Source organism: Phoca vitulina, unplaced genomic scaffold (genome assembly GCF_004348235.1).
Source record: "Phoca vitulina isolate PV1807 unplaced genomic scaffold, GSC_HSeal_1.0 scaffold7, whole genome shotgun sequence".
In the NCBI taxonomy this organism is placed as follows: Eukaryota; Metazoa; Chordata; class Mammalia; order Carnivora; family Phocidae; genus Phoca; species Phoca vitulina.
Window position 1 is genome coordinate 70920343 of NW_022589710.1, and position 19292 is coordinate 70939634.

The following is a 19292-nucleotide window of genomic DNA, read 5'->3' on the forward strand; positions in this document are numbered from 1 at the left end:
CCTCCCGCCGCCCCCCCCCACCTGGCGGGGGGGGGGGGCCGCGGGGGCCCCGGGGGGGGGGCCCGGGGGGGGGGGGGGGGGGGCAGCGTGGACGGGGCCATGTCTGCTTGCTGCCTGGGGACCCCAGACAGGGACCCCGGCCTCCCTGGTGTTGGGAGGGGCAGTGGCCCGGCAGGCCTGGGGCTCCAGCTCTGGAGGCCCAGGGATGGGCACGTGTGCGTGCTTACGGGTGGACACGGGCTCCTCAGACGGTCAGCACGGACAGGTTTCCAGGGCTCTGGGGAGGGGCTCGCACACGGGGGGCAGGCTGCCTCCTCCCTGCCCCTCCCAGCACTGCGGTGAGGTAGTGGAAAGCCCTGTGCTCTTCTCAGGACGAGCCTGCGCTTGCTGGCCGAGCCCCGGCCCCCGGAAAGGGGTGGCTGTCAGGACGCGGGCCAGGGAGGCCACCTCCGTGCCGGCTTCTGTGCCCTTCGGTACCCATGCTGTGGTTCAAGCAGGGCAAGCGGTCCACACGTGTCCAGCCTGCAGGGAAGGCTACGGGGCCCGGGGTAGAAGCAGCCCACCGCCGAGGGGCCTCGCCAGCAGGGAACGGCGTGCAGTGGGGGTGAGGCATCCCTGCCCCCACTACCGATGCCCCTCCTCGGGGCTGGACCCCAGCCCGAGTCAGGCCCCGGGCCCTCGCACACTGCACTGGGGGCTCCTGAGGGCCCTGCCTCTCTCCCTGGCCGGGCACCCAGGCCTCTCCAAGCTTCTAGGGTGCCCATTCCTGCCGCCGACCCTGCAGGGACACAGCTCAGGGGATGGTGAAGCGGGTGCCGGGGGGGCCCGTCCCAGCAGCTGCAGGGTCCGCTCCGTGCCACGAAGACCCTGAAGGGGCTGAGCTTTGCAGAATGCCAGGGAGCTCTAGCCGGAGCCTGTACCCACCAGGGACAGCCCCCCACGCCACGCCCACAGCTGGAAGAGCCCCATGCAGATGTGGGACAGAGGTGCAGACTGGCCTGCATGTCCCCCTCAAGCCGGCACACAGGGCACGAGGCCAGAAGGACCCTGCCAGCCGCTGGCCTGGGGCCTCATCCCTCACCAGCACCTTGGTCACCGCCAAATCACGAATCCCCAGCACCCCCTCCCACCCACGTGACCCTCCTCACCACACCCTCTCAGGGGACAGTCCTTCCCACCAGCCCTTGCTCCCGGGCCCGTCTCCAGCCATCTGGGGGCCGGACCCTTCCTGCTTCAGCCAGACACCTGCTCCCGGCCATCCACCCCCAGACCTCCCTGCCCGTCCAGCCTCCCTGGGCTTCCTCCCCATTATGTCCCCTCACCTCCGGGCCTTGGCCCTACAGGCCACCCTGAGTGCTTGCGTCTTCCCTCAAATCCCCTCCCCCTCCGCAAACCCCCAAGGGACCCCCTCCCTCCCCTGCTTTGCGAGCTCAGCTCTCAACCCGGCTCCCCCGGGAGGCATCCCGCCGAGCCCTGTCTTGAAGCCTGCCATGCGCGCCGCACCCCACGGGCAGCCCTGTGTCCCAGAGGGCGACTCCGTCCCCTCCAGAGCCACCACTAGCCCTGCACCTGGAGGTCCCGGGAGCTCACCATCCCGGCCAGGCGGTCCGCACCCTGCCCCCTGAACGGCACAGTGAACACCCCAGAGCCAGAGAGCCGGTGTGGAGCTGCTGCGGCCAAGCCCTCCTTCCCACAGGGGGCCCCGGCCGGGAAGCCCACGCCACGGACAGACTCGGGGACTTCCTATGGCGCTGAGCACAAGGGGGGCGCTGATGAAGCCCAAGCCACGTCCCCATCGTGCGTGTGACAACAGGGCCAGGTGCCTCTGTGCGCCTCTCCCACCCCCAGTGGCCGGGCGCCCTGCCGTGGCCTCACCCCTCCAGGGCAGGCCACGGAGCCAGACGGGAAAGCACAGGCCAGAGCCTCAGTGGGTATCTGTTCAAGTAGTGGCTTTTGTTTCACTGAACTCATGGTCCTATCCAGCCTTCTAGGGGCCCGGCGAGCTGCAGGGTCCGGACAGGCGCAGCCAAGGACCTCAGAATTCCCTACCTGCGGACTCTGCCGCCCTGGACGTGGCCTGGCTCTGCCACCGTAGGAGTAGGGCGGCCAAGGCTGGGGCCTCGAGGGGCACAAGCATCTGCCCTGCCTCCCTGGCCGTGTCCAGAGCAGCGATGCCCACGCTGAGACCCTGGAAGTGGTCCCTGGGCCCCCAGGGGCGGTTGAGGGTAGCAGGAACCCTCCAGAGCAGCGCGGCCGGGCTCGAGGACCCTCTCTGCCCGCCATCCCTCTGCAGGCCCTGAGGCAGACCCCAGCTCAAACAAGACCCCGCTCTGCCTGACTCCGGCTCAGCGCAGGGCCAGCCCAACACCCAGGCCAGCCACACGGGCTGCCAGGGCACCCCCAGAGCAGCTGTGCACCTGGGGGCGTGGAGCCGACCGTCCCACGTCTGCTGAGAGTGCGGCTGACTCAGGTCACCAGCGGCCGGGCTGTGGCCAGGCACGGGACAGTCCGGGTCCGGCTGAAGACGCAGCGCGGGAGGGGCTGGGTGGGGCCGAGGCCTCACTGGGGCAGCCGGTGGGGAGCTGCAGCCCCCCCGGTCCAGCACTCACTTCCACGAGTGAGCCTCCTCGTGCCTCAGTGTCCTCCCGCAGGAAAGGACGGCGCCACCTGTGAGGGTCCCCAGGCTGTAAGACCCACATCTCACGGGACGCGCAGACACGGGTCCAGTCCCCTCGCCGGCAAACGCTCCTTACGGTGCTCCAGATGTGGTCCCGGCGGCAAGGGCCATGGAGGCGCCAAGCGGCTGTGGCGAGGGCCGCAGGGCAGGCGGGCCCACGGAGGCCCCGTCTGAGCCCCGCCAGACGCCGCTGGCTGCAGGGCGGGCTCAGTAACCCTCCTCCTCCTCACCGTCACAGCCGTAATCTGTGGGGCACAGAGGACAGCCGTGGACACCCTGCAGCGCTGCCCACCTGGGCGGCCCCTCCTGGAGGTGCTCAGGCCCCCCACCATCGCTGTGGCCCGCCATGGCGGTGTCTTCACCTCTGCAAGGACCTTCACCTCCCGGCAGAGCACCCCTGTGAGTGGGGGGCAGCCCCCCTGCGGAACGGACACAGCCGACCTGCAAGCGTCTGTCCCCACCTCCTTCTGGAGTGAAAGAGGATTTCATTTGAAGCCGAGAGGTCGGAGTTTAGGGATGGTCTAAACGCCCCCCTCAAGGCCTCGGCGCAGTGCTGGGAATGGGGGTGTGAGGGGGGTGGCTGCAAAGGATTTGTGCCCTTTCCTCGGAAGCGCCCCACCCCACCCCACCCCGTGCCTGCCGCCCCCCAACCAGCGTGCAGCGTCCCCTCACCGTTGCTGCCCATCATCTGCAGGGCGCTGACACAGGGCTCCCCGTCCTCCTCGTCGGGGTCCTCCTCGTCGGGGTCCTCCTCGGGGTGGTAGGACACCGGCCCGCTCTCCACCACCGCTGCGGGCCTGACAGGCTCGGCTCCCAGGGTGGGCGAGCTCGGGAACGAGGTCTGCAGCCAAAGGGACAGGCTCTGGGAAGCTGCCTGCCCTGGGGGACGGGCGGCACAGCACCAGCCTGGGCCCCCACTGGCCCTGCCGTCTCCTGGACGCTTCCCACCCTCCAGAGCCCCCTGAGCTCCCAAGCAGCCCCTCCGTCCAGCCCGTGCACACCCAGGAGCGCCCAGGAAGCCTCTGCTTCTGCCGCGGGCCTCGCAGCACAGCATGAGGCAGATGTGGCAGGCCTGCTCCCTGCCGCCCGCCCCCAGGGCCGCTCCCCTGCCGCCCACAGGCCTCAGGAGCCCCGTGCGCGGGCCAGGAGAGCCCTTGGTCCCTCCCTGCCAGGGCCCCTGCCCCCGGCTGTGGCCACACAACGTACCTCTCCTACGGCTGCCTTCTTGGCTGGCTGTGCAGACACCATGGGCCTCAGCCTACAAGAAAGCCCAGGGTGGCGGCCTCAGCCCAGGCCGCGGCCACCACTCCGCCTGCAGAGTGCGCTGAGTGCCCAGCCCTGGGGTGAGGACGGGGGGCACTCCCTCTCCGACTCCACTCCCGGGGCTCACTCTGATGTCGCTCTTCCCGGCGGACCCCGCAGGCCTCAGGCCCCTTACCTGTCCTGGCTCCCCCAGCAGTTCCGCCCTGTGCTGTGGCTCACCCCACCCCGTGCCCACTCTGCTAGGGCGGATCCTACGAGCACACAGCCCCTAGCCTGTGTCTGATGCACGTCCGCGTGCCCACCACACAAGGATGCGCGAGTGACCACACCCGTCCCCTCCTGACGGCGCAGCGGCCCTACTCACCACCCCCACAGGCCAAGCAGTGATGTGCATGAGCATCGCCCCCCCCCCCAGGCCTCGGCGCAGTGCTGGGAATCGGGGTGGGAGGGGGGTGGCTGCCAGAAAGTGGAAATCAGGATTTTTCTATGAAAACTTCCTTTTTAATGTTGGCAGCAAACCCAAATTTTAGCTCAAACGCTATGTGGGTCAATGGGAGATAGCCCTGGGTAGATCTGATGCATGTTTGTCATTTGATGAATAAAAACCTAAAATCAGGGCCTCCTGGGTGGCTCAGTGGGTTAAGTATCTGACTCCTGGTTTCGGCTCAGGTCATGATCTCAGAGTTGTGAAGTCGGCTAGAGATTCTTTCCCGTCCGTCTCCTTCCCCTCTGCTCCTCCCCCTGCTCACGCTTCTGCGTGCTCTCTCGCCCCCCCCCCCCAAAACAAATTTTTAAAAAGTAATCTAAAATTGTACTGCCCTGGGGCTCTCCAGGCTGTCTGCCCAGCTGTTCTCGGTCAAGGTTCTGGGTGATCTGCTTCAGGAAGAATGTGTGGGGACGGCAGGGAGTGGCCGCAGTGGGAGGCGCCTCCCCCTGGGCCACCCTCGGCCCTGGTCATCCCTACGGCCGGAGAAGAGGAGAGGTCCACGGGGAGGTTCTCCTCTCCCTCTCCAGACCCTCCAAACACAGAAGCCAGGGCACCTTCCACACCGTCCCTTGCAAGGAACCAAGAAAGGAGAGCATCATACCCACATTCCTGGGATGCTGACCTGTCCAGGGTGGGACCCCCCGCCCCCTGCCCCCGAGAGGAGGCAGGTTGTCCTCCCACGCCCTGGCCATGGACGCTGTCCAGGCTCAGGGACCCTGCCCCAGGGCCTGTGGGGGCGGAGGCATCCAGGGGGGACTCAGATGATTGAGTGGTATCCACCACTGTGACATGCCAAGAAGCCCCGGGGACACTGGGAATGGATGCTCCAACAGCTTCCAGCAGGTGGACAGGCCCTCCGTGGCAGGGGCTCCAAGCTCTCGTGGGAGGCTTCCATGGGCTCATGCCACAGCAGCGACCCCTCAAGGCCCCGCAGAGTCCAGAGCCACCTGAGCCCAGGAGGCGGGAAGCTGGCCCCGTCCACCCACCCTGCTGCAGAGGGGTCACGGTAGTCAGTGAGGCAGCCAGCGGCTGGGGGGGGGGGGGGGGGGGGGGGGTGTGTGTCTGGGTCTGGGTCCCACGCCTACCCCCCGCCCCTTCCAAGCAGCCCCGGCAGCTGTCTGTGCCCGTAGGAGGGCCTGTGGGCACCTGGAAAGCACGCTCCCCTCCTGGGCCCACAGCCCCGCCCGCTCACCCTCTTGGCCTGATGGCAGACATACTAGGATGGACGGGGCGCAGCTGACCCATGAGACAGGCTTGCCCACACACTGTCCCCTGGCAACCAGAGGCAGAGCCGGGGCCCCGGGAAAGCAGCCCCCTGCACCACGGACAGGGTGATGTGCCCCCTCCAAGGGGCAGTCTGAGAGAAGGGAGACCCTGTGGTCTGAGGGCTCCCGAAGGCTCAAGGTCCCCTAGCTGCTTCTCACGGTCTGAGGGTCCACTGAGCAGGCGGGCGGAAACCAGGCTGGGGTGCATCTCCCCAGGCCCCGGACCACAGTCAGAAGGGAACACGGGGATGCCAGACAGCGACAGGCTGTGCTGGGCGCTCGGGGACTCGGGGGCTCGGGGAACGAGGTAATGGAAGACTCCACTTCTAGAAAAAGCGTCACAAGAGGCAACCGGCTGGCTCAGTTACAAGAGCTTGGGACACTTCATCTCAAGGGTTGTGAGTTCAAGCCCCATGTCAAGGTCGGGTGTAGAGATGACTTACGTTAAAAAAAAAAAATGTCACAAAACCATGAAAAACATTTACTCTGAGTTGCGAGAAAAAAAGGCAAACCAGAACACTTTCCCTGCTCGGATCAATCACAGTTAGAAGCTACTAACAACGGAGGTCTGAGGAAGAGGTGGGCGGGACGCAGCCAGGCCGCCCCTCCAGGCAACCCCTAAGCTCCCAGCCCATCCAGGGGCAGCTCTGCGCTGGGTGCATGACCTCGAGGACCAGCTCAGGCACGGCCGGGACCCTGGGGAACATGGTGCCAGCCTGCAGCCGCCCGACGGCAGGCCACAGCGCAGGGAGCCGTGCAGAACTGCCTGGACCCGTCTGTGCAGGGCACTGCCCCTCCAGGAGAGGCACCTGGCCGCGGCCCACGGCTTCTCCCCTGTCCTGCTCACCCCCTTCGGCAGTCTGCTCTCTACCCTTCCTTCTCGGCAGAGAGCTGTGCAGCCAGGGGAGGGGTGCACAGAGGGCCCCTCCCAGGAAAACAGGCTGGCTCGCCTGCTCCCTGAGACAGAACACACCCTGCAGGGTAGGGGCCCCCTCCTCAGCCCCCAGCCCTGCACGCAAACAGGAGCCGGCCAGGGCAGCGGGTGCCACGTGAGACCCAGCATCCAGGTGGGCACTGCACCCCCAGGCCTCCCGCCCCTGCCCAGACGCAACGCCCGGCCCGCCTGGCGCAGTACCTTTTCCCCACGCTGCTCCCGGGGTCAGTTCCGTTCCTGCCGGCAGGCGTCTTCCTCCGAGACAGCTTCCGGGCACTGGCGCGCTCCTCGGGCTGCGCGTCCTCCCCCTGCAGGCTGCCCCCACCCTTGCTGTTGAGGTCCCGGAGCACGCTGTAGTTGATCTTGCTGGAGATTTTCTTCTGCTCCAACATCTTTTCAATGGCCTCCCCGGCCGTGCTGGCCTGAATCGGCTCCCGTCGCTTACAAGACTTCTTGGGCTCAACGGAAACAGGAGAGTTACCGCCCCCTGGGGATCTCAATGCCCGCAGACCTGCTAGGTGCTTCGTGGGATGGGGGGGCACCGCTAGCTGGACACCGTGGGGGGAGGGGCCGGGCAATCAGAGTCTGCTGGGGACCCCCGGCCCCAGGAGCCGAGGTGTGCAGGGCCCGGGCCCCCAGAGGACGGCTGCGACCGCCTCCTCTCAGAAGGGGGAAGCCAGCCCCCGTCCATCAGCGGGGGAACTGGGGGCAGGTCTCAGGGCGTGCGGCCAGCTCAGCGAGCCCCTCAGGAGGGGTCACCCAGCAGCAAGCGCTGAGCTGCCCACGAACCCATGTGGACACCTGGCTGTACTGGACGCTGTGGCCACCCGAACAGGGCAGAGTAGGGTGCCGTGCTCGGGATGGGTCACCCAGCATGGAGGGACCTGATCCTGGGTGCTGCACCACCTACAGGAGCCCAGCTGTGTCTCCTGCCCGCCAGCCTGCCCACCACGCTGCTAGGGGCCCCAAGCCCTGACCCCAAGCTGCAGGCCCTCCCCCGGAAAGGCTCTTGAGCAGACCAGCGACCCGGGCTGCGCATGCCTGGCTCCTGCCTTTCTTGCTCAGAGGCTCAACCATTCCCCAGCTCGGCCTTGCGGCCAGAGTCTCCGTCTAGCCACACAGAAGCAGCTAGCCACGTCTCTGTGAGCACCCATAGGAGGGACATGACAAGCAGGCTCTCCCAGGTCCCAGACGGGGTCCCAGAGGTGCGGCAGGCCCTCAGTGGAGGAACCGCCGGCCCTGGGGGCCCTCGCATGACTTGGGGAGGGGCAGGGCTGGTCTCCACACACATCGAACGAGCCCTACCTTGTGCTCCTTGTAGATGCCAAGCTCCTTCTCCTTCGCGATTCTTGCTTCTTTCTCTGAAAAGTCCCCAAATGGCAGGATCAGCAGGGGCCCCGGAGCCCAGGACCCTTGGCAGGTGGGCGGGTGCTTACCCCTCTGCTCCCGCAGGTACTCGGCGTTCTCCCGCATCCACAGCTCGGCCTTGACGCGGGCTTCCGCCTCGTTCAGGATGTACTGGGCAGAGCACAGCATCACACTCGGGTCTCGGCCACCAACACACTCACCACGCGCACAAGCCTCTGACCCGCGGGGCTGCAGGCTCGTTCCTGGGAGCCGCTCAGGGACACCTGTCCCCCCACCCTTTCCAAGGCCAATAGCAGGGGCTGAGTCCACAAACGGGCACGCGGACATGGGTCCCAGGGGCCGTGTGGCGGCACAACGGGGATGCCCCGCCGCGGGAGGGCCTGTGGGACGGTGTGGGCAGGGCAGGCATGGCTGCCTGGGGCCCCTAACGGCACACAGAGTGCATGCGGACGCTCACCCTGTCAATCTCCAAGTCGTCGATGCCACTGAGGTCCAGCTCGCCGTCCCCACACCCGTCCGCTACGGGGAAGCACAGCGCCAGGGTCATTTGGGGTCAGGTTCTGGTGAGCAAGCGTAGACGTCCCCTGGGCGGTCTCAGGATCCCTTCCAGGGTAGGAGGCCCCTCGTCTGGGACCTTGGCTCTGGCCAATGGCTGACGGAAGCCCCCTCATCACTGGCAGGCCCGGCCCTGCTCCATGTGCACAGTGTGTGGCTTCCACCCCAGGACTGCGTGCAAGAAGGATGCTAAAGCAGAGCCACCAGACCTCGGAACTCCCTACGACAGAGGCGCCTTCAGAGCGGGAGAGCAGGCTGTCCGGCTCTCCACCCACCGGCCCAGGAGATGGACCCTCAGCGCGTCCTCAGCGAGTCCTCAGTGATGTGCTCGGGATGTGCTCTGGACATCGCCAAAGCCTGCTGGCCACCCCCTTCTTACCGCCTGGGTCAACAGCACAACCTGCACGGCCCGGAAATCGGGGTGCCCCCGATCACCAGGTAGACCGCCCACACCCAGCGGGCCCCGTGGGAAGCTCCGCGGTCAGGCCCTGGGCAGGCTCCCCTGGCGCTCACACTCTGCTCGCACCCTCCACGTGGGCTCTGCCTCACCGCCCGCTCCCTCGGCTCCTGCAACAACGGTCTGCCCCTGCCTCGGGGCCTTTGCACAGGCCCTCTGCCCCGCCCTCCTGTGCTTAACTGATGGGCTTGGGCTGCACCGTGTCGCGGCCCCTCCCACCCGAGACGCCACTGCGGTCAGGGCAGGTTGCGCACCTGCCCGTCACCTGGCTCAGAGGCATGTGATAAACATCTGTGTGGCGCACCCTCACGGGGGCCCCCGGCACACGGAGGCCAAGCCCTAGGCGCCCAGGGATGAGGCAGGGCCTGTCTGCAGCCTGGGGGCACCTGGGGGGTCAGTCCTGGCAGACGGCCAGAACCCGCTCTCGGCAGTAAAATGTGGCAGAACCAAACGGGCCTTCCTCCCAGAGCTACCAGCGCCCCAGGCCATCCTCTTGCTCAGGCACCCCCCCACTGCCCGTGCTGGAGCCCGGTGGGTGATGTCGGGCCACGCGTGGGGACTGTGCCCTCATGCAGCGCTCGCCCTTGGCTCAGACAGATGCAGGACGGGCGGGTAAGCCAGTCCCCATCCCTGTGCAGGACGCTTCACACGGGCAGGAAGGAGCCTGCGGCCACAGCCCAAGCAAACAGAGGGCTCCGGTCAGGCCCTGAGCCGGTGGGCCAGGGGACGAGGGTTCTGGAGACGGCGACAAGCCCTGCTGGGATTCGGGGTGTCCACACACTCTGGGGTTAGCGATGGCTCACACCGCCCTGCACGGCGCCCCTCCCCTGCCCACCCTTCCATGAGGCTGCACCCCAAAGCAGCACCTCCACCTCCCACAGATGGGGGGGTGACCTGGACCTGGAATCCGCCGGCCACAGCCCCACTGCACCTGCCAGAGGAGCCCCCTCCCTCTCCCCATCCACCACCCGTCCCCGGGGCTCCCAGGCACTCACTGGGGTCCTGGCTCTGGGAGGAGATGCACTCTCGGATGGAGTCCGAGATGCCCAGGCTGGCCGCCGTGGGCAGGGGGCCGAGCAGGGACTCCAGGGCCGGGGGCCCCCTGGCCCCCTCAGGGCCTCCTGCCACCTCGGAGCTGCTGGAAATGCTGCCGCCAAGCAGCTCTTGGTAGAAATCCTTGTTCAGGTGGCTGGCGACAGCCTCCAGCTCCTCGTCCTCGGGGTCCTCCTCACCAAATAAGCTGGACGTGGAGTCCTCGACGGAGCCTAGGGACACAACGTCACAAGCCTGTGAACCAGGCAGGGAGCCAGAGCCCCACCTCTGTGCAGACAAACACGGCCGTCCGGCCGCAAAACGCATTTACTTCCCTAACTTCAGCGACCGAGACGCACCTTGTCACCGAGGCTGCCCCACATCCACGCGCCCACGAAGAGCCCTCGGCCTACACACCTCACGCTGCACAGAAATTCACTCAAAATGAACAGGACAGCTAAGAAAGAAATTTCCCATTCAGAGAACGATGACAAAACATCTGTGGCTTCGGATTGGACAAAACTTCCCGATGGGACGCTGACGGCAACCCCTAAACCACCAAGCAGGATGGTGTCAAATGAGACCCCTGCCTTCCCGTGAGCGCCGTGTGTCTGGAGCGTGCGAAGAACGCTCAGGGCTCCGTGAGACGAAACCACACGGCCCGACCAAGCCCCGGCAGGAGGCCTAGGGCGCCACCTCTCTCCCGCCAGGCCAGGAGCGGCGCCAGGAAGCAGCCCCCACCCCGGTGGGGCGCGCACAGCCTGGCTGCGTCAGAGAAGGCTGGGCGGCTTCTCGAAGGCTGGGGTGCGCCCAGGACAAGACCGAGTAAACGTCCACACGGACACTCGTGCACAAACGTTCACAGCGCCGTGTGTGCAACAACGCAAACCTAGAAACACCCCAGATGTGCTGCAGCCCCGGCTGGCCCGGCCACCTGCGTGCGTTTAGGGCACCACCAACGGGGAGCCATGCTCGCCGACCGGAGCCGTCACCCAGAGCACAGCAGCCAGAGGGGAATCCGGACATGCCGCGCCATCCCACAGACACGAAACCCCAGAAAGCACGACGGACTCCGGGGGCAGTGAAGGCCCGAGGGTCCTGGGGGTGCACGTTCATGATCTCGGCCACAATCTCCGCCACCGCGATGGTTTTGTGACGTGCACGTTTGTCGAGATTTACCAAGCGCTGCGTTTTAGATTCGCAGTTTGTCATACGTGAATTACGCCTCCACGAAATTTGTTAAAAAATCACCCAACAGAACGTTTAAGTACACATCAGAATACCTTACTCTAGTTTTTAACGTGTAATGCTAAAAGTTCATGGTAAGCACCGAGCGTCACACGAGAACGTTACGTCTTTGTGAATGTTTCTCTGGGGGCAGAAAACTGTCCGATTCCCTGTGAGCGAGAAAATTGCATAGGGTGATGATCCTTCTGGATAAATCTGCCGCACCTCCGCCCTCGTGTCTGGGCGCCCCTGCCTGAGGGCCAGGCCCAGGCCTCAGCAGCCACGTGCCCCGGACGTCCGCACTCCCGTCCTGTCAGCTGGGCCCCAGGAGCACCTGCAGAGTCCAGCCTCCCCCAGGCCGCATCGCTCCCAAACCCCTGCCACTCTCACGGCCGACTCTCCCCTTCAGCCTGAGTCAGACCGTGTTGTCCCCTTGGCCCCTGTTCGGGACCTCTCATGGCCCCCGCTGCACCCCACGTGAGCACCAGCCTCCCCCCATGCAGCTGCAGGGCTCCCTCCCTCCCCCAGGCCTCTCCCGAATCATCGCATGCCCTTGTCGGTCCCTTCAGTACTGCGTGTCAGCTGATGGCCCTGCAGGAAGGCTGGCAGGAGGGTGGCCCACTGCCTGCACCCCCACGGCACGTCACGGGAGCCGTGGCCTCGTCAGTCAGGCCTCCTGTGACCCAAGGCAGCTGGACAACCCCACCTAGTTTCGGGCTCAGTCCAGACAGAGAGGATGAAACGTCCACCATCCCGATGACACAGGAAGAGTCTGGATAACCAGACCGTGGGGAGCTAGGAAGAGGGACGCGTCCCTGACGTTCTTGTCAGGAGAACAGGTGTGAGAAGCTGGGCCCAGGGCAGGAGGCAGGGTGGCCTGCTGGTGGCGGACAGCTGGCCGGCCTCTTAGCAGCCGGGGCAGCGCACGCAGATGCTGCCCAGGAAATGGCATGAAGGAAATCCTGGGTGCAAAGCCAGGCCCCCGCGGGGTGCAGAGACCACCACCACCGAGTCACGGGCGGATGGAGACGGGCTCCGACCGCTAGAGGAGCAGAGCTTCCAGCTGGGGCATAAAGCAGCACCCAACTCTGTGCCGGCCGCAGAGGAGGGCCCAGTGGAGGGGCTGGGCCAGGGAGCAGAGCAGAACGCGCACCCTCGTGGAGGGACCCCACGTCCCCCGGAGCCGGACTCCACACCCGCGCCCGCCCATCCCAGAACGGCAGCTGCACGCGTCGCGGGGGGGCAAGCCGACACTGGCCGCCTCCGTCCTCGCGGGCCCACGGGCATCGCCGGCCACAAACACACAGCCAACCACACGCCCGCGCACGGCGGTAAGCGTGGACACTCACACCATGACTGGAAAACAAAAGGCACCGCCCCCCCGGACGGTAAGTGCCCCCGGGAACCTGAGCATCAGAGAGAAACGAGCCGAGACTCTGAGCAGCACAGAGCTCCAGCGCGGCTCACGGGTCTCCTGCACGCATACGCCGCAAACGCCAGAGCAAACCCGTCAAGCAGCTACCCCGAAGGGGCAGAGGGAGGAGGGGCAGGTGCCGACTCAGCAGACAGGAGGCCGCACGATGAACGAATCAACGCAAACGCAGCACTCGCGAGAAATCAGTACAAACCAGAACACAAAACCAGGCAAAGAAACGGGGAGAAAGCACACACTCACACGACTAACAAAATCAAACACATCCTGAGACGCGGCTTTGCCCAAGTCCGTGCAGACCGTGCGCGGACCGGACGCCAGGCGCCCCCGGGGGGCGGGTCGCACTCACTGTGCCCAGAAAACCCTACATTCTCTCCACAGGCCCTGCAGAAACTCACCGACAGCTGAGGCAACACCCAGTGAAAACCGTGGGTGGGCGCATCCATCTCAGGGCAACGTGGCACCTCAGCCCAAAGCCTGCTCCGTGTCCTGGGCGGCACCCGGGCCACGTGCCCACTGCCACCACTGCGGCTCAGCAGGCGCTGGGGGGCCCGGCCACGGCCTGGGCGTTGGGGGACATCAGGGGCCCGAGAGTCAGCGAGCACGAAGCAGCATTTTTGTAGAAGACACGACTGCTCACATGGAAAACCCGTGACCAAGCGCGCGCCCTTGGAAGAGCGGAAACAGAAGTCCCGACCCACAGGCACGCAGAAGCAGCACCGAGCAGCCGAACACCAGGGGAAGGACGCCGCTCACGGCGGCAGCGCAGGGGGCTCAGTCCAGAGGGCGGCTGGGGAACACCCACGGGGCGGGATGCCCGCTCTTGGGAGAGGGTCGACGGGGCGCTGGGCCGGCCGAGCAAGAAGAGTCTCAGGAGCAAGAGAGGAAACAAGTAAGAAAGGCCGCAGACCCTGGGGGAGCAGCGGGCAGACTGTCGGAGGCGTGGGCAGCACCGGGCCGGGCGAACCGGAGAGACGGCGCAGCGTGGCCCAGCTGCAGACCTAGAGACGGGGCCGCGAGGACTGGGAAGGAAGGCGCCGTGGGAGCGTCCAGGAGAGAGAGGAGCACAGGTGCAGAAAAAGATCCACGCAGAACGCGCGCAGCAGCTCTGCGATGCCCCAGGCTGGAAACAGATGCGTGGCAGCCACGACGGGGAGGAGGTAGCCCCGCGGCAGCCGAGGAAGGCACAGAGCGGGCGGCGGCAGAACAGTCCAGAAGGAAGATCTGGGTGTTGAGGAGCGGCTCCCCCCACGAGGGCTAGAACCTGGGGGGGCGGGGGGCGGGGGGGCGGCTGGATACTCAGCACGCAGCACGTCAGGGCCAGGAGGCGGCTGGGACCCTGTAAAGGACAAGCCCACGGCCCTGGACGGGTGGCAGCAGGCAGGGGTGGAGGTCAGCCTGCGGGGCAGTGCCCGGCGCGGGTGACACGAGTGGGCCGGCCCCTCGAGGCCGTGGGGGACGCGGCTGGACTCACCGTCCCTAGTCAGGTTGGCGAGGGCCCCCTTCGCCTTCGGCCGGCTGTTCTCTAACTCGATCTCGATGGCATCCTGATAGCTGGATATCTCACCTGAGGTGAGGGACAGCACACAGTGAGCACAGACCCACTGCTCTGGGACCCGGGGCGCCCGTCACCGCGAGGGCAGCTGGTTACCTTCAACGTCCTCCAGTTTCTTGGACAGAACTTGTTCAAGCTGAAACAAAGCAACGAGAACAGTCGGCAAAGAGACGAGGCAGCCACGTGGGGAAGTGGCGTGCTTCACGGTGCCCACGGTCCCCAGCCCTCCAGACACACGCACCCCACCGGTGCCCCACGGGAACCGTACTTGGAGCACCCGGGACGGCTGCAGGGAAGGCATGGGGCCATCGAGGGACCTGGCGCCCCGCGTGCCACCCCCCCCAGCGGCAGGGGTGCCCTCCCGCACTCCCAGGGCTCAGCCCGACCCCACCCATCCGTCCCCCTCTCCCTGCGCGCCGTGTGGACGCAGACCCAGTCTGGCCTCTGTAACTAAGCCAGTCTTTTCAAAATAAGAGCGTGACACACGACATCTGGAAGACGCCGCGAGACGCCGCGTGCTGCCCAGGCAGGCGTGGCCAGGCCGCCGTGGGGCCCACCTGCTTCATGCGCAGCTTCCGCTGCCCTGCCGTGTACGAAGGGGGGTCACACTCCCCCTCCAGGTCGATCTTCATGAACTCGTCCACGGTCAGCTGGCTCGTGGGCGTGTCTTCAAACTCCGTCAGCCTGCAACGAGAGGGCCCCTGGAGAGAGCCGCTGGCAGCCCGGCCACACTCGGCCACGAGCCCTACTCGCCGTGGCCAACAGTGGGGCCCCGGGGAGGAAAGGCTACGCACACTTGTCGCTCCCACCGGGGACTCAGACAAGGCCCAGACGGAAGGAGGCCACGCCGGCAGCCCTAGGTGGTCACCACCTAGAGATTAACTACCTCTGTCTTACACGACCTACAAAAAGTTTAAATTAAAAAAAATTTTTTTTTCAATAGGAAATTTTTAAAGAGAATTAAAGTTCAAATATGCAAAATGCTTTTCTTTCTGGATTTGGAAAGTGCCCCAGGATACGATCTCAGCTGAGAAACCGCCACCAGATGTGGCAGATTCGAGGTGAAAACACCACAATGGCAGGCGCGCTGCTGATCGGGCTCGCGACTATCCCGCCACAGCTGACTCTGGAGCTGAGCTCCGCCACCCCCCCAACACCGCACCCCAAGCAGGGGCTCGCGGGCAGCCGGCCCTCTGCTTGAGCCTGGCTTCCCCGGGGGTGGGGCCAGTCACTAAGGCTCTCAGTCCACCCCAACCTACCCCAACGCATGGCGCCAGGAGGACTGACCAAGACCCTGGAGGGAGGTGGGCGGCCCCTCTAGCACCCGGGCCGTCCTGGGTCCTGGCCAGACCAGCAGGTGGCAGCACCGTGGACGTGGGTCTGACCGGCAGACAGAGGAAGCCACCACCGAGAGCCACCCACCTCTTGCGCAGCGTGGACTCGCACACCTTGACCACGCTGATGACCTCTTTGACGGTTCTCCGGAAATCATGCATCCTGGCTGCAACCAGAAGTGCTGGAGAGGAGCGCGACGGGGAGTCAAGCCTCGGGACGGGGCGGTGAGAGCCCTGCCCGGGGGCCTGTGGGGGGCGAGGCCCCGGCCTCACAGTGGGTCACGGTTATGCAGTGTACGCGAGGTCCCAACACCCAAAAGTCCACCATGGCTGAGGATCACAGAACGTTCTGCGTCCAACGCAAAGACAAGGAAGATGCGTCTAGAACCTCGTGTGACCCCTCAAAGTCAGGGAGCAAACTCCGAGGCGACTCAAACAGGCAACCAGTTGGCAACGCAGGTAAGGAGGCTGGGGACACGGCCAGGTCGGGGGGAACAGGGATGGGCCCCGGGTGGTGGCCGCAGCCGGGCTGACCAGGAGCGGCCCAGAGTCGGCAGCGCACTGGGAGAGGACTCTTGCTGGTGGCTGAGCGTGGGAACACAGGCCCTTGGCGTTCCAGGAAGCACTGGAGCCCGGGGGGGGCGGTTGTTGTGGGGTAAGGGCCACCAGAAAGGAGGGAGGGCCTGCTGGGTAGGACTCCAGGCCCAAGGGCTACGTCAGACCCCAAGGCATTGGGGACAGAGCTGGAGGATGCAGAGGGAGACCGGACAGCCACCCTTCGGGGGACCGAGAAGTACCCTCTGTACTAACAACTCGGCACCGGGGCAGGGCAGGGCTGGCCGCACGGGAGCCCTCAAAGGCCAGGTTACCTCTGGAGACAGCCCACCCCATCCACGGCCAGCGGGGCCTGGCCAGCCTGACTCCGGGGCCGTCCCACCTGCTCCGCAGAGGCCCGAGGGGCGCCGGCCGGTGTGCATCCAGTCCCTCTTCATCCTCTGCAAGAGCCTCAGGGCCGTCATGGACACCTCGTGGTTCTTCTCCCCAAACTCCAGCAGGTGCGCAAAGCGCGGGATGTACAGGCACGGGTCTGCCGCAGACACACGCACTCAGTGCCGCGCAGGACGCGCCCACCCCCCGCTCAGCAGGCCTCGCGGAACGTGCGTGTTCCGGATCCGGGAGGCACACGAGGACCACACAGCGCGATGCCCGCCCTCAGGGTGACCCTCCCAGTCCGTCCACTGCACAGCTTCCCTGACCCTCGGCTGGGGGCTGCTCGCCCACATCCCTCGCACAGCTGCCGCGTGGGGTCACCCCACGTGCTCGTGCACACGCACACACGATGCCCTGCTGCTTTGTGGGGCGTTCTGCGGATCACGACGGAGACAGAGCCTGTTTCTTACCTACTTACTGGCCGAGTTTACTCTCACGAAACACGAGCTGTATCTCCTGCCCTTCCGTCTACAGGCGTGCAAGCAGCTCTTTAAATAATCGTACGTTCCTTCACAGGGGAAGGCTCAGGAAGGACCCGTGCACGCACGCACACACTCTCCCTCCCTCGTGCCCTGCTCCCTGGACGACCCCTGGCCTGGGCGTTAGGGAGAGTCCAGCTGCCAGGTAACCTCCTGAATTCAGCGGCCGGCTGTGCTGCCGCAGGTGCACGGAAGGAACCATGCAGGGCCCCCGACAGAGCATCAGGGGCGAGACTTGCCTTGGACAGGCTCATCGGGAAAGCCTTGCTAAGGCTTGAAGGGGGGTGCCCCGAGGGGGCCACAGGCCAGCCAGAAAGCAGGCGAGTGCTGGCAGATGGTGACAGGCAGGACCCTGCTGTCTACCAACACCAAGCACCCTCCTTCGGGGCCCCGGCCCGATCACTTCTCCCAGCCTCCCGGCATCTATGTGACTGAGCTCTGGCCCCTGGAAGCCCCATGTGGGGCTACGAGCACCCCTTCCTCTGCCCGTCTTGGCTCACGTAAAGGACCACGGGAGACGGGCAGCAACAACTGCTGAAGCAGCCTGGGTCCCCAAGGACGGCGAGGACCCGAGGGACATCCCCCACACCGACTGCGGGGGCTGAGCTGGCGAGCAGCTGCCACTCATCCACCTTTCCCCAAGGCCCTGGGTGCTGCGGTCTCTGGAAAGGTGGGTCCTGTGCTGGGCAGGGTGGACGTCAGGTGGAGCTCTGGTGGGGCAGCACGGCCGAGAGGCACGGCTCGCCAGCCCGGCACGGTCTCCTGGCGCGTCCGTCTCCAAACTGTCCAAGCAGCTTCTAGACGTGCAGGTTTGTATTTCAAGAATTCAGCAGTGTCAAAACTTTCACCTCTAACTCCGGTGTTTACGTTTCATCGAAAACAGTTCGAAACCCTAACAGTATCACTTCTGAAACATTTGTTTTCTCCCCATAACACGTCTCTTGGCAACCACATCACAAACAAAACCCCAACCAAACAGAACAAAGCCCGTGGCGGAGGGGTGCCGTCGCCCCAGACTGCCCAGGCTCAGAGCTGACCGCCTGTGGCGGGAGGGAGAGGACACTCCAAGCAGATGAGGAAGGCAGACGTGTACAGGGAAGGCAATAAACCCCAACACATCACACAGTCTAGGCGAGACCCTCTCACCAGCGGGAAGAAAAAGGCAAAACCCAGGACACGCTGTTTACAAGAGACGCTAAAGCGTGAGATGGACCGGGACTCGCCACCCAGGAGAGAGGGTGGTGACGGCTGCAGGGACGCGGGGCAGGGGGCCCTGAGAGGGGCTGGGAAGGGGCTTCACGCCACCCACAGGAGGCCACGAAGCCACACGCCTGTGGACGCGCCCAACACAGTGGGAACCGAGCGCAGCAGGGGCGCTGGAACAGCCATCTGAAAACCACAGCAGCGCGAGACTTAGCCCAGCTCCGGCCCACTCAACACACGCGGAAGGGCAAAGGACAAGACGAGGAAGGGTTAGCGTCACCACCGGCCCCGTTCACCCGCTGCCCTGCAGAGGGGCCGTGCTTCTCCAAAGCCTCTGCCGCAGGGAGGAGGACCCGAGAAACCGCAGAGGGACCCTCCCAGGGCTCTGCCTCGGGGCCAGAGGCAAAGTGCGGCCCCTCCCCTCCAACAGCGGCCGGCGCGCCTGGGGGGCTGCCTCGGTCAGGGTCTGACTGGGGCTCAGGCCGCCACCCCCCAGGCGGGCTCCGCGTGGCGCATGGGGGCCGCGAACACTCTCCCCCTGCCCGGCTCGTGCTCGCCCTCACGTAAGATCCCCGAAAACAGACGGTAGCCCGGAACACAGCGACAGTGCGGGAAAGGCGCGCAAAGTGCGCAGAAAGGAACAAACGGAAGGAGCAGAGAAGCGGCAGCGGCGCCGAAAGGCCTTCAGTACAGGAGCGCCGGCGGCCGGCGCGCGGCCCGGAGCGGAGCGGGGAGTGGGGTCGGGGTTCCCCGAGGCGACAACAGCGCGCACAGACGGCACACAGGGGAGCGCGTGCGCACCCCGCCTCCGGACAGGGCTCGTGAACGACACACACGCGCGCGTCCGCGGACACACAGCCGGGCACCGCGCGCGGGGCATCCCCAGCGCTGCCGCCTGCGCCTGCGCCAGCCCGCGGGGCGGGGCCGCCCAGGCCGCGGGCGCGCACGTCGTCCGCGCGGGGGAAGGGGCGGGGCCGCCCAGGCCGCGGGCGCGCACGTCGTCCGCACGGGGGGAAGGGGCGGGGCCCGCCGTG

The 19292-nt window shown here is 66.0% G+C and overlaps 1 protein-coding gene across 3 annotated transcripts in view; it reads right to left on the bottom strand.

Moving 5' to 3' along the window:
• Positions 1–1420: 1420 nt before the first annotated feature.
• BRF1 (BRF1 RNA polymerase III transcription initiation factor subunit) overlaps positions 1421–19292 on the bottom strand; it is a 54460-nt gene continuing 36588 nt past the window's right edge. For 2 of the 3 annotated variants that reach the window (XM_032406040.1, XM_032406042.1), the window contains 13 exons: positions 16524–16673; positions 15675–15768; positions 14810–14936; positions 14349–14388; positions 14172–14264; positions 10002–10271; positions 8452–8513; positions 8063–8144; positions 7932–7987; positions 6828–7084; positions 3884–3935; positions 3350–3518; positions 1421–2922 (listed from right to left, as the gene is read on the bottom strand). In XM_032406040.1, coding sequence (XP_032261931.1) covers positions 2885–2922; positions 3350–3518; positions 3884–3935; positions 6828–7084; positions 7932–7987; positions 8063–8144; positions 8452–8513; positions 10002–10271; positions 14172–14264; positions 14349–14388; positions 14810–14936; positions 15675–15768; positions 16524–16673 — 1490 coding nt within the window. In that variant the 3' untranslated portion in view covers positions 1421–2884. Of the gene's footprint in view, positions 2923–3349; positions 3519–3883; positions 3936–6827; positions 7085–7931; positions 7988–8062; positions 8145–8451; positions 8514–10001; positions 10272–14171; positions 14265–14348; positions 14389–14809; positions 14937–15674; positions 15769–16523; positions 16674–16986; positions 19159–19292 lie in introns of those variants that run through there. The other variant, XM_032406041.1, reaches the window with a different exon arrangement.